The sequence below is a fragment of the Leuresthes tenuis genome, unplaced genomic scaffold (genome assembly GCF_036924035.1).
Source record: "Leuresthes tenuis unplaced genomic scaffold, fLeuTen1.0.hap1 SCAF_7, whole genome shotgun sequence".
Taxonomy (NCBI): Eukaryota; Metazoa; Chordata; class Actinopteri; order Atheriniformes; family Atherinopsidae; genus Leuresthes; species Leuresthes tenuis.
In genome coordinates this window covers 36,141,241-36,154,073 of record NW_027325361.1, presented here as the reverse complement: position 1 = coordinate 36,154,073, position 12,833 = coordinate 36,141,241, and the positions used below count along the sequence as shown (strand labels likewise).

Genomic DNA, 12,833 nt, shown 5'->3' with positions numbered 1-12,833 from the left:
ACTCTATTTTAATAAGCTGAAAAATGAAGAAATAATACATTATACATCCATATATAAGATAAAACACAAGAGACAGGAGTTATATTTTAGAAGAAAAAAATCTATATCTACATATATTGGAAAAATTAAAAATCTATATCAAGATTGATTCAAATTGGCTTTATTGGCATGAATGGTATCAACCATTGTTGCTGAAAGCAAAACATACCGAAATACAATTCAATTATGATACAATTACATTGAATCATTATTTAACTATTCTCTCTCTCTAGATCTCTGTATCTCTCTCTGAAATAAGTGAAAATCTATCTTTATATATATCAGAAAAAATAAAGACAGACAGATAGATGATGGAGAAATCCTAAAAAAATTTAAATGTTCAAGTTAAACACAAGAACATGACACCACCCCGCCCCAAACCATATTTACACAAAGTTTCTCATGAAAGTTTAAATGAGCTAAAAGCCCTGAAAGAGGACTGATAGCAGAGCATCTTTCTCCCTTTCTGAAGGTCAACAGAGGTGAGTTTGCAATGTGGTGCAGCCTTACTTTCAGAAACACAGACACAACCAGTGACAACAAGTTGGAATAATGGTTGTCGATGCCAAACTGTGTCTCCTCCATGTGTTCCCCAAGCTGAAAAACATCCTCTGTTCCTCCCGGACCATGTCAGTGACTGTCGACATCTTTGGAGCTGGCCTTGCTGAGGCTTGGTGACTGGGGACCTGTCCAGGGGGTACCCCGCCTCTCGCTTGATAAGCTCCAGCCCCCCCGCGACCTGACCGACAGATTAAGCTGGTACAGAAAATGAATGGATGGATCATTTTTGACCAAGATCTGTCCTATGACTCACATCAAAAACAGGTTTCTGGGATCACCTTCCCGTATTATTGTTACCAACATTCTGTCTGACAGTGATGCAGAAAAATGAGTACATGCATTTGTTACTTCAAGATTGGACTACTGCAAGTCTTTATCATTTGAAAATTCTCTGCAAGGAGCAGGAGACATAATATCTCTCGGATTTTGGCTTCTACTCATTGGCTAACGGTTCAATTTAGAAGATAATGGAATTTTTTCTCTTCATATAAAGCTCTTAATGACCTAATTCCATCACATCTGAAAGATCTTGGAGTTCAGTGTTTCCTCAACAGAGCACTTTGCTCTCAGACTGCAGGTTTACTCGTGGTTCCCAGAGTTTCTAAAACTAGAATCTGAGTCTTCAGTTATCAGGAATCTCTCTGTGGAACCAGCTTCCAGTTTGGGTTTCTGGAGGCAGACACTCTCTCTACTTGTATGATCGAACTTAAAACTTTCCTTTTGATAAAGCTTATGGTTAGGGGGGGCTCAGTTGACCCTGAGATATGCTTTAGTTATGCTGCGAAAGGCCTAGATTGCTGGGGGAGCTCCCATGATGCACCTTTCTTCACTCTGCTCTCTTCACTCTTCACCTAAATATGACATCATAGTTGTCATTAAATTGTCTTTCTCTTTATCAGCAGAAAACCATAACACCCTGGTCCAGTGTTATTGTGCTTGTTGACCCCCTCTTTCTTATCCTCTCAAACCCCAGCTGGTCGTGGCAGATGGCCACCTGTCCTTGTTCTGGTTCTGCCAGAGGTTTCTTCCTGTTAAAAGGGGGTCGTTACTCTCCACAGTTGCATGCTCAGAGTTGGGGATAGAATTGAAGAGATGTTTCAATGCGATCTGTTGGTTTCCTGAGATGGGCAGTTTGTTGAATTGGCATTACAGGAATTTGATTACTTTGGATTGTCATTTATTTAACTAGATTATAATTGGCTTAAATTGGACTGTAGCATTAAAATGCCTTCAGATGACAATTTGGTGCTATATGAAAAAAACTGAATTTAAATTTGATTGAATCGTGTTGATTTAAGCACCATTGCACAGCCATCCATGCCGGTATGATTCTTTGTTTAACTTTAATTTCTTGCTGAAAATCACTGTCAACCTTCCTTATGATGAATTTTCCAAGGACCCATGTCTGATAACTGTGGGCCAGATTTATGTCTGTCTCATGTCTGTCCAGAGCTTGTGCTTTGGCATTGCTAACCCATCCAAAACCTTTTTTTACCATGTTCACAACACTCATCTTGTTTGCTGGATATGATCTGTTAGATTCCTTGAAACTGATCCATGTCCTCAATGCCATTTCTCCTCCTACTTGTATTACTGATGTTGAATATATTATGGTTGCCCCACATGTTCGAAGGGTTAGATCTTGTTTCCTATCAAGTTTTTTTCAGGTTGGTTTTAGCAGCAGACATGTAGCATAATCAAATATAGACCTTAGGAGTCTTTTATATATGTTTAACGTTGATTTGTTAGTTGCTCGTCAGTCTTGACCTACCAAACACCTCATTAAATGATTCACCTTTTTATATCTAATCTTAATCTTTTCAGTGTGATGCTTTCCTTTTAGGCTATGGTGCAACCAATAATTATTTTCATCCATCGAAGTCAGCCGAGAGACAGTCTCTCCAACGTGTCCTGGGTCTCCTCCCAGTGTGACGTGCCCGGAACACCTCACTAGGGAGGCGTCCAGGAGGCATCCTAACCTAAGGTGACCAGACGTCCCAGATTTCCGGGGACAGTCCCCGTTTTGGGTGACCTGTCCCCAAAGTTGTCCCCGAAAATGTCCCCGATTTAGACACTGAATGGGGGAAAATGCGTGCAGACTCAAAGTAACACCAGTCATTACGGTAGCCATTTAACGCATCGCCAGAGACGACGTCATATGACGTAGAGACGCAGCAGCGTCAACAACAACAATCCAAGGCGGCAAAAAGGAAAGAAAAGGAGACCAACGGCCTCGATAAATGCTATGTTGTGTATTAACTTATTTATTTTGTGTGAACTGGCAGTAGACTTGTCTGTGAGTGTGTGTCAAGTGATGTAACATTAAAGTAAGTAAGATTGTTTTTCTGAATTGAAGACCTAAAGTAACCTTATAAAAGTCAGTGAACGTCAACATTATGACACTGAAGCTGTAACGTTAACATTAGCATGAGATTACCAGGTGATGACACGTTTTTCTCATGTTCTCCTCTGCTCTTATTCTACCCAGGCTCCTGAGGTGGAGGTGGATGAATGAGGAAATTACTGTAGTGTCACTTTTTTTTTTTATTATTTCCACCTTTTGTGTAATAAAAGCTGGTTAAAATACATGAAGAAGTACTTGTCCCTGTTTTTTTCTTTCATAATGATGATATTTGATGATTTTTCACCACTGCAATGAAAATGTCCCTGATTTTTATTTCAGAAATCTGGTCACCATATCCTAACCAGATGCCCGAGCCACCTCATCTGACTCCTCTCAATGCGGAGGAGCAGCGGTTCTACTCCGAGCCCCTCCCGGATGACTGAGCTTCTCACCCTATCTCTAAGGGAGAGCCCAGACACCCTGCGGAGGAAGCCCATTTCAGCCGCTTGTACACGCGATATCATTATCAATACAATCAAAAAGAAGACTGAGATTAATATCTTTCTAAATAAAACAAGAAATATGGACAGAAAAGTCATCCCTCAACAGTTTCTGATGACTCAGTAAAAGTGTGTGGTGGTGTTTTTCTCTGCAGAGACACCTCCATCTTTGATTGTCTTAACTTCTTATCAGGCTGTGTTGGGGACATTTCTTGGCTGCAGCCTGTGGGCAGCGTGTAGGCTCCAGACTATGACAGCAGGGGACTGTCAGGGCTATAAAATAGTAGTGAGCAGTTCAAATAGCTGTCTTCTCCCTCTGACGGCTCTGTCTGTGCCAAACAATCCTACAGACTGTTAGCAGAACAGGAACTTCTATAGAAAATCTGCCAATGCAGCACCAATTGTGTGGAGATGTCAACTTGTTTATTTGTGCTTTGGAATGTGAGTGCTGTAACACACTTTGTAAATTACACTTCATTTATTTAATTTACTGCTTAGTTCATCAAGTGGCAGCAATTTCAACAGTAACCACTTAGTTAGCATTTTACTGCTATATACGAACGAGTGCTACGTGCTCTCTCGGTGGCCTTCCTGCAGAGGCTTTTTCTGGTGGGGCAGAATGTTTTAACACAAATGCATTAGACTGACTAAAGGGTACAAAGCAATTGGGGGGCGGGGGAATCAGGGGACTGTCTGGCAAATTCTGCCAAAATAACCCTGTGCATGCTGAAAATGATTGCTGCTTCCAAGGTTTTTCTGCTTGCCACTTCTTTTCACCACCTATGTCTCTAAATAAATGAGTGACAGAAGATATTTTTTAATCATTTAAATAATGATAATTTAAGTTTTGAAACCCCACATAATTTACCCAGCTTTTACACCTGGTGTTACTTGTCTAGTCACAGTTACACCAATAAGTAACACAGGTTTACTTGCAAACATGGGATGGAATAAGTAAAGAATTTAAGGAATTTTAGATTTATTTATTTTTCCAACAAGAACTTTATTGTGAAAATGTAACCGGAACTCTCAACCGTTAAGCATTAGCCCTCTCTGCTAAACTAATTTCACTTCGAACTAGTAACCAAAGGTCCAGTAAAACAAAAATGATCATTCTATACATGGCATTAACGTTGACACAGTTCCCCGAGAGTGTAACTCAGGTTAATGTAACATTCTATGGTACAATGGGTTTTCTGCTTCTGGTTTACCCATCTGTCGAGGATTGTCACCCACCTTCAGCTAACAGCGCTGTACAAACAGAGATGAATACGATCAGAATGTCTCTAAATAAATGAGGAACTGACACTGACACAAACAGCCACCTCTGCAGAGGGGTATGAAACCTCATTTGTCATTCTTGAGGTGCTGTAAATGCATTAATATTCACACATTTATTTAACGTTCTGCCTCCTGTTCTCCTAATACAGGAACCACTGAGTAGCCTATTTGACCTAAAAAAACGCCTTTCAGTGGGAGAATCTTTTAGATCTATGAGCAGGCAGCTGCAGTGCATTCCGCGTCCGTGTCTGAAGACGCCTCTGAACGGCATTGGCGCAGTGCACTGCGCCTGTCGGGGCTCTGGAAGAAGTTCATCCGGCGATGTAAGAGGCAACAAATCGTTTTAATTGTCCTGCAGAGCTGCATTTGATTTGATCTTGTAGGCGAATGAAGTTAACTTTTCTCGCTTGTACTTTTCAAAATAAAAGTGAGCTACATATCAATTACATATCAAATGTGAGTTTACTCGGATTGACGGTATAGAAAATGGATGGATGTGAGTTTACTATCAAACTGAACGGTGTCAAACATTTTAAAGAATCCATCAGCGTCGTCGTCGCTTCCTTTAACCTGACGTCACAACCAACATCTTCATCACCCACACCATCATCAAATGGGAGGAGCGCGGACAGCCCCGGCGTGTTAGAGGCTGCAGCGCCGCAGATGAAGCATGACGGGCGGCAACGAGACAAAGCCAGGTGACCACGGCGAGAAGGACAGCGGTAACCGGCAGCCTTTCCTCATTGGCGTGGCCGGTGGGACAGCCAGCGGCAAGGTTGGCTTTTATATCATAATGCAGAGATTTTTTTTCTAATTTCTCTGTTTAATATGTTCTCTTAGACTCTGTGTGTGTAATCAAATAAAGGCGGAGAATCGATTTTATTTTGATCGCATATAAAGAATATATTTTCTCAGGTTATTTATCATAGGTGTTTTTTTTGTACTGGATCCACACAATTGATTGTGCTGCTTGTTTAGTCATGGAGTAGTGCATTCTACCCAACTGCTTGTCACACGTGCACTGTAAATTAGACTTTTAGATGGTGAAAAGCAGTGTGATGTACAGAGATCTGCCCTAGGGTCAGAATATAAAGATGAGTGCGAATTAAGTTGATTAGGAGCAGTTGTGCAGGGTGTTAGGGCTAAAAGGTCATTGAAATGACAGACAAAAGCAACCGCATTTAAAGCTTAATAACTTCTCAGCTCTGCGAAATGAAGCTTAATGTAGTTTTCTGAATAATACATTCATTTTTAGGCTGCCATTTCTTTCCCTTTGTTTTTATGGATCTGCTAACATCATTAATTGTTATAGTTAAGCATTAGGTGTCTTTTTATTTTTTAGTCCCTCTCTCTAGCTTGCTCTTTGGCATTGCAATCGTGTCTTTTGTGCGGTAGTTGACTAAATAATTGCACTATCATTCTAAAATATGCAGCCTATAGTTGCCAGTTGGCTACCTCTGTTTGCAAAGTTCAGAAAGAGATGCGTTTTGTCACACAGTTGCTTTGCAGGGTTGCAATACACAGCATTTTTTAATGTACGTGGTGTTGTGCTGAACCCATTAGTGATTAAGTCACTAAAGCGTAGTTTGTGGTGCAGCAGACAGTTGTTTGTGGATTCCATTTCCTGATATCATGCCTCTGTTGTCTAAACTGCTCACAGAAGCACCTGCTTTCCCAGATGTTATCTGAACAGGGAGTAAACTGCAGTTCTTTGTTTTGTAGGTTTGTCTGTGAGCGTATCTCTCTACTAGGAACAGATATAAAGAATGCCCATTTAGCTGCTTTAAAACAGGAGCTGACTTTTAATAATGGAACACTGTTTCAGTGCCACATGGACGCTGATGGGAAAAGTGTAAATGAAAGTTGGTGTCATCAGACAACACTTAGGGTACTTAAATTAAACGACTGCGTTAAATGGATAACAGGCTTTGAAGTGTATCATACAACTTGTTGGTTTTCACGTTTGCCCAGTCATCAGTGTGCAGTAAGATCATGGAGCTGCTGGGCCAGAACGAGATCGACCACCACCAGCGGCAAGTGGCCATCCTGAGCCAGGACAGCTTCTACAAGGTCCTGACCCCAGAGCAGAAGACCAAGGCTCTCAAGGGCCAGTTCAACTTTGACCACCCAGGTACACTGGTGGTGTTCATCTCATCATTTGTGTGTATGAAACCGAGTGTTGATGTTGCACTGACAGCTGAACTTTGTTTATAAGGAGCCATTCCAAGAAGTCTTTTTTTTTTTTTTTTTTTTTTTTTTTTCTTGTTTGTACTTTCTTTTGTCTAGATGCATTTGACAATGACCTCATAATCACAACCCTTTGGGACATCAAAGAGGGCAAAACAGTCCACGTCCCTGTTTATGACTTTGTTTCTCATTCCAGGTGACTAAAGAAATTTCATCTTGTCTACACACTCGCACACAACACTGAAGGATATTAGCCAGTTTCAACTTGTGGGTTGTAAAATAAGTCATAATGCAGCAGAAACAGCGACTTTAAAAGCAGACACTTTGGTTAATTGATGTTTTCACACATTTCCATATCATCTTCAGCAAATGTTACAAGAGTGGCTTTAAGTCTTTCTTTTCTGTCTGACGCCTTCTGCATGGTAGGAAAGAGGAGACGGTAACTGTGTATCCTGCTGATGTGCTGCTGTTTGAGGGCATCCTGATGTTCTATTCTCAAGAGATTCGAGACCTTTTCCAAATGAAGCTGTTCGTGGACACCGACGCAGACACACGTCTGTCGCGGAGAGGTGATGTTAATTCTTATGAACTAAATACGATTTTTCTGGTTCCTTTTATAAAAGAAAAGGGTGTTTAGCATTTTAGGAAAGCCCCAAAATAGAAAGAAAGAGGCTGCCTTGTCCAAAGGTGGCGCAAATGCCTACCAAGACTTAACTCACCAATTAGCAGGAGCAGTGTATTGCAAAGACGGATAAAGGCGTTCGCAACGTTTAAGCCTGAAGCCAACTTTTCAATGTTAACCAAGGTAAGTCACCTTAATAACTTATGGCGAATGCATAACCTGCTGCAGAGCGGGTTACCCTCTGTGCGTCAAACTCAGATCTGCTGTCATCTTTTCACTCCCTCTTTCCCTGATGATTCTCTGCAACCCTTTTCCACTGGTTTAAAGAGGGGGGAAAAAAAAACAGCTGACTTTTTAGCACAATGGAAATGGTGTTTAATTAGTATCCGGTGTGTCCCGCATTAAATGCAGCAGACATACAGACAGAGCCAGTACAGACAGGCTGTGTATTGGCTCTGGATCCAGTGGGAGTACAACACCCAGGAGCATATGCTGAGTGTGTACAGCTGACTTTTTCTTTACAGAAACAGATTTGTACTGACACTAACATTTCACTTGGCATCACAGTGCCATCCCTTTATGTTTTCATAGCTTACAGGCTTGTCCCCGTGGGAGGTAGCAGTTATTGAACACGAATGCAGTTCTGCGTACATTGCAACCTTCAGAGCATCACGGGTTAAAAACGCTACTACTAGCAGTGGAGAAGGATTTAACTGTCTTGTTGTATTGGGTTTATCCAGATAATAATTAAAAAAAAATTTTTTTTTAACAAAACAAACAGATTTGAAGTTAAATTCTGCTCACTAATCAGCTGGAACAGTCAGAATGTTATGGACAGAGTTCAAGTCATTATGAAGGTCCATGTAAACTGATGGTGCATGGATTGGAAAATAAGTAAGCTAGTTTTCAGAGAATATTCAATCACAAAAATGTATTTTTACTGATTTGACTAGAGTACTTTTTCCTTAATTGGGAACAGCATTGGCCCTAAATGCACCTCTTCAGGGTTGTTTAAATTGATCAGATATTAAGTGTCTAAACTCTAATGTGCAGCTGTTGTGTCAGAACTGAATCGGGGCTGTGGATTTTGTTGAGCCAGCTAACCCAGAGAAAGGCTAACTTTGTTGTGTTGGTTCATTAACCAAAACTCAAAGCACTTCTGTTGCTTTTGAAATGACGTTTCCTCCGCCTTATTTTCCCTCAGTGCTGCGGGACATAACTGAACGCGGTCGGGACTTGGAGAGTGTTCTCGCGCAGTACATCACCTTTGTCAAACCTGCCTTTGAGGAGTTCTGTCTGCCGGTGTGTGCATTCTGTTCTCGTTCAAATGGTGGCAGCTCTGAACACTTTGTCATTATCAAACTTTCTCCTTTTTTCCCCCTCTTGCTGATGCTGTGCAGACGAAGAAATATGCTGATGTGATAATACCAAGAGGCGTGGACAACATTGGTGAGTATTGTTGGTGCATTTTGCCTGAGACGTGTATCAGTAACACTAAGTTAAAGACTCAACAGGGATATCTTGAAGGATGCAGCTGTGTTCCTTGTTTACCTGTGTTCAGAATTTTTCCCTTGAAAATAAGGCAAAGCAACATTAATGTGATTTGAGAAAAGAGGAATTCAAAAGAAGCTGCGAAAGAAAACCAAACATTAGTCAAATACACTGAGGTGGGACACCTGTCCTGACCCAGTTAGTGTCCGTGTTAAGCTTCAGATTTTCTTCAAACAAATATCAGGGTGGTCTTTGGGGATTTTGAAAGTCAGTTTTAGATCTGCTGTAAGTGTCTTAGTTTTTTCTTTTTATGGGTTATGCAAAGCTCGAAGCTCACTTTCCAAATGTAATAGACGGGCATTGATTAATAGCTTTGTGGCTCACCTGTGAGATTTAAATACTGTAAGTCACCCTGACTACACAATGCCTTTCTTTCTCAATACAGTCGCTATAAATCTCATTGTTCAGCACATCCAAGACATTCTGAACGGTGGTCTGACCAAACGGCTGAATGGGTGGTTCAGCAGCTACGGAACAACCAAGAACCTGGAGTCGAGCAGTCGGCCTCATTAAAGCTCAGCACTCTTCCAGAGAGGAGCAAACATTCGCTTGAATGTGCAAAATGTGCTCTACAGCGTTGCTTCTGCGTCACACGCGGCAGGAAATCAAATGGTCTCCCTTTGGTGTGATTCTGCTTGGACTGATGAAACTCATAAAAACAGGGAGGCTCTGTTTGAGCGGTTGTGTTCACTTATGTTTTTCTGGTTAGCTTGTGATTTGTATGTGAATGAAGCGGGAGGGTTCACTTGTAATTTAATTTAAAGCTACAGCTGCTTGCCTTTAGCGCAGCACTGAGATAGATAAACTAAGTAAGTTTGTACCAGAAAGCTCCAAGACACTTGTGCTGTGACACGCTGTTTAATGGCAGGGGTGGGATTACCTTTACCATTACAATCTGACTTTTTTTTTTTTCCTTCCAAGCTCTATCAAACATCTTATTTTAACTTCAACAAGTTGATTTTGAAATATTGTATGGCTGTGCCTAAGCTATACATGCTTTTTTTTTTTGTTAATGGAATTATTAGATTAATAAAATAGTAGCTTTCCACTGTAACTTATCTGATACACATCACCATTGATTTGACTTAGAATGTTAGGAAGAGTGATTATGCTGTGAAACTGATTCCCGTAATCATGATACAAATGTTTTCAGTTAAAATGTGCACTAAGCTGTAAAACCACATCAAGTCAAACATGCCTAATGTGAAAATGCTTTGTATGTTTTATTCATGCACTTTTCTTTCTGTTATAAAGTTCTCAGGTACTGGTTGTTAGCTTTGTCGCTTTAAAAAAAAGCCTTTAACTTACATTGGCATCACCTTTAGATTAGATAAAAATCTTTATTTTGAAGTGAGAGTCAAGTGCCACATCCTGTTTTGTGCAGTGGATGAGTGACCCAGATCGAAGTTGCATATAAGCAGCGGATACCTGCACTGTGTTGCGTTACTGGGGACTCTGGGTGTCTGATGTCTCTGTAAAACTTGTGATTCATGAGCTCGGCTGTGGCTGTGAACATTTACAGATCGACATAAAACAACTTATCCATCCAACCTGCTCGCTTGATCCATGGTTTTTTCTTCAGTATATTCACAAGAAAAATGTCAACTTAAGACTATTTGAGTCCGTAAACGGTGAATAAATAAATGTGAAAAGCCTTAAATTATTGTGCTGTTGATGGAAACTTTGCTCCCATAAAGCAGTATCAACTTAAACCTAATTTTAAATCAGTTTATTTCACACACTACTAATTTAGATGCATCTCATACTTTGACAGAAACACTTTATTCATCAAGTGGTCATTATTGAAAGACACACTCCTTAGTTATAAAGAAGTGTGCATGTTGTCTGTTCCCATCACGTTCCCATCAAGCACCGCATCTGTCCACGCAGTGTGAGGAGTTCCTGCTGATGGAAGAGCAGAGCAGAACCCCTTCCTGTGGATATGGAGGTGCTTTGTGTAAAGCCCGGTGCTTCCCCTTTCCTTAACATCACTCCCTGACTGAGGCCTTCTGATCAAAGAGGCTGCGATACAGTTCGCTGCGTGCCTCGTCACTCATAGAGCTGTGGTCAACAGGCGCCATGAAATTGACCAGCTTACTGTGGATGTGGTATCGGACTTTCCGCCCTTTACTGGCTTTAGTGTCCACTTTCTTTTTGATCTTGCTGCGCAGCTTCTGGATGGCGAGCCACTGCCTGCCCATGGCCACCTGATTGTTGGGGTCAGCTGCACTGGTCTTGCGCTCAATCAGCTCTCTTAGAAGCTGGTGGTAAAAATCGTCGTCATCAAATATGTCCTCGTCCAGATCTTTTAAATGAGTGTTTGACTTCAGTTGTTGTTCTGCCAATTCTCCCTCGGGCAGGACATTCTCAGACACGACAGCGGGCATCTCCTTTTTTCCCAGGATCCTGTACTCTGAGCGTCGGGTCTGGGTGCGCCGCAGCAGCCTCTCTTTGTCCATCAGCACCTGCTCCACCTGGGTCAGAATGTTCCTTTCAAATGCCCCAAAACTGCTGCTCTTGCCCAAACTCAGCCTGGTTTTGTCGTGCCACTTCTGCAGTGTGGTGCTGCAATAAGGTTGAAAAGCAGCAAAACGTTTGGCCATGAAGTCTGGGTACTCCGCCATCTCCAGTTTTCGTTTGGGCGCTGTCGGCTCTTCCTCATCACTGTTTATCTCCTCATCTCCACTCTGACCTTGTGTTTTCTCCACAGCGACAGCCCTCGTGTCTGCGTTCTGCAACAGCAGCTGGTCGTGCAGCTCCAGCAGGGACCTTTGAAGAGCTTTTAAAGCCTTGTGAGTGTTCTTCAGCACCCCCGCAAGCTCAGCTCCACCCCTCCTCTTGAATTCTGGGAGTGTCCCCGGTTGTGGAAGCTGGTTGGCCATCACCAGAGCTTTCTGGATTTTGATTCGACCCTCGAGCAGCTGGTCCCACAGGTCAAGCTGGTCCTTCACAGCCTTCCCTTTTCCAACCTCCCTCTCCAATTTATCTTTGGAAAATGTGCAGACAACCGTGTCTCCCCCCCCATCTTCCATCTCATCATCACCAGAGTCTTCATCTTCTTTGCTGCCTTCAGAGTCCTCAGCACAGACTCCCAGGTGATCCATGCCCTCAGTGAGTTTGTAGAAGTCCAACACCCGAGGAGAGGCGATGTCAGAGCCCTTAATGATAGATGCCAGTGCATCATCCTGTTCAGAATCACTACCCAGCAACTCCTCGTCCTCATCTAAACCCTTTTCATCACCCCCCTGATCCTTCACCGAATCCTCTTCTTCGTCTTCGATCTTACCCTTCTCTTTCCATTCTTCTTCTTCTTCCTCCTCATCGTCATCATCACCATCCATCAGCAGCTGTTTGCGGGACACTGGCTTCCCCACATACCGTCCATCTATGTCTGAGAGCAGGGATGTGTTGTGTTTTCGCAGAACACCGAGGCCGACTCCATCGTCCTCCTCGTCCTCGTTGAAACTCTCTATTACTCGGGCTTTCGTCGCTTCGTCAGCATCATCCTCTGGATCTGCAAACTTAGGCAAAGGATTCAACAAATCCTCCAACTCTTGCGAAAACGAGCTCGCCATGACTAAATGTTCATACACCACACGTGCCGCACACACGAATATTTCCTTACTGCGACTGGACTGTTGGTGACGTCACAAAGATGCGCCGACAGCCAGCATTCTGGGTGTTTTTCATACACAGTGCCTTTCAGGCAAAGCCTCTTAACAGCGCACTACTGTTTCACATATTGGAC

At 42.2% G+C, this 12,833-nt stretch overlaps 3 protein-coding genes across 4 annotated transcripts in view; 1 reads left to right on the top strand and 2 right to left on the bottom strand.

The window, feature by feature from the left end:
* cpt2 (carnitine palmitoyltransferase 2) overlaps nt 1-12,833 on the bottom strand; it is a 397,454-nt gene that overhangs the window by 375,840 nt on the left and 8,781 nt on the right. The gene's annotated exons all lie outside the window — the stretch shown is intronic.
* On the top strand, nt 5,292-10,778 carry uck2a (uridine-cytidine kinase 2a). Of its 2 annotated transcripts, none has more exons than XM_072390240.1 (7): nt 5,292-5,500; nt 6,697-6,856; nt 7,012-7,108; nt 7,339-7,481; nt 8,739-8,836; nt 8,935-8,983; nt 9,494-10,778. In XM_072390240.1, exons 1-7 carry the CDS (start codon nt 5,396-5,398, stop codon nt 9,712-9,714), a joined length of 873 nt encoding a protein of 290 aa, XP_072246341.1. In that variant the 5' UTR covers nt 5,292-5,395; the 3' UTR covers nt 9,715-10,778. The 2 variants fall into 2 exon arrangements, with proteins under 2 accessions (XP_072246341.1, XP_072246342.1); XM_072390241.1 differs by having other exon boundaries at nt 5,301-5,500; nt 9,471-9,687.
* Nucleotides 10,820-12,720, bottom strand: aatf (apoptosis antagonizing transcription factor). The gene has a single exon (XM_072390239.1). It carries the CDS (start codon nt 12,658-12,660, stop codon nt 11,074-11,076), a length of 1,587 nt encoding a protein of 528 aa, XP_072246340.1. The 5' UTR covers nt 12,661-12,720; the 3' UTR covers nt 10,820-11,073.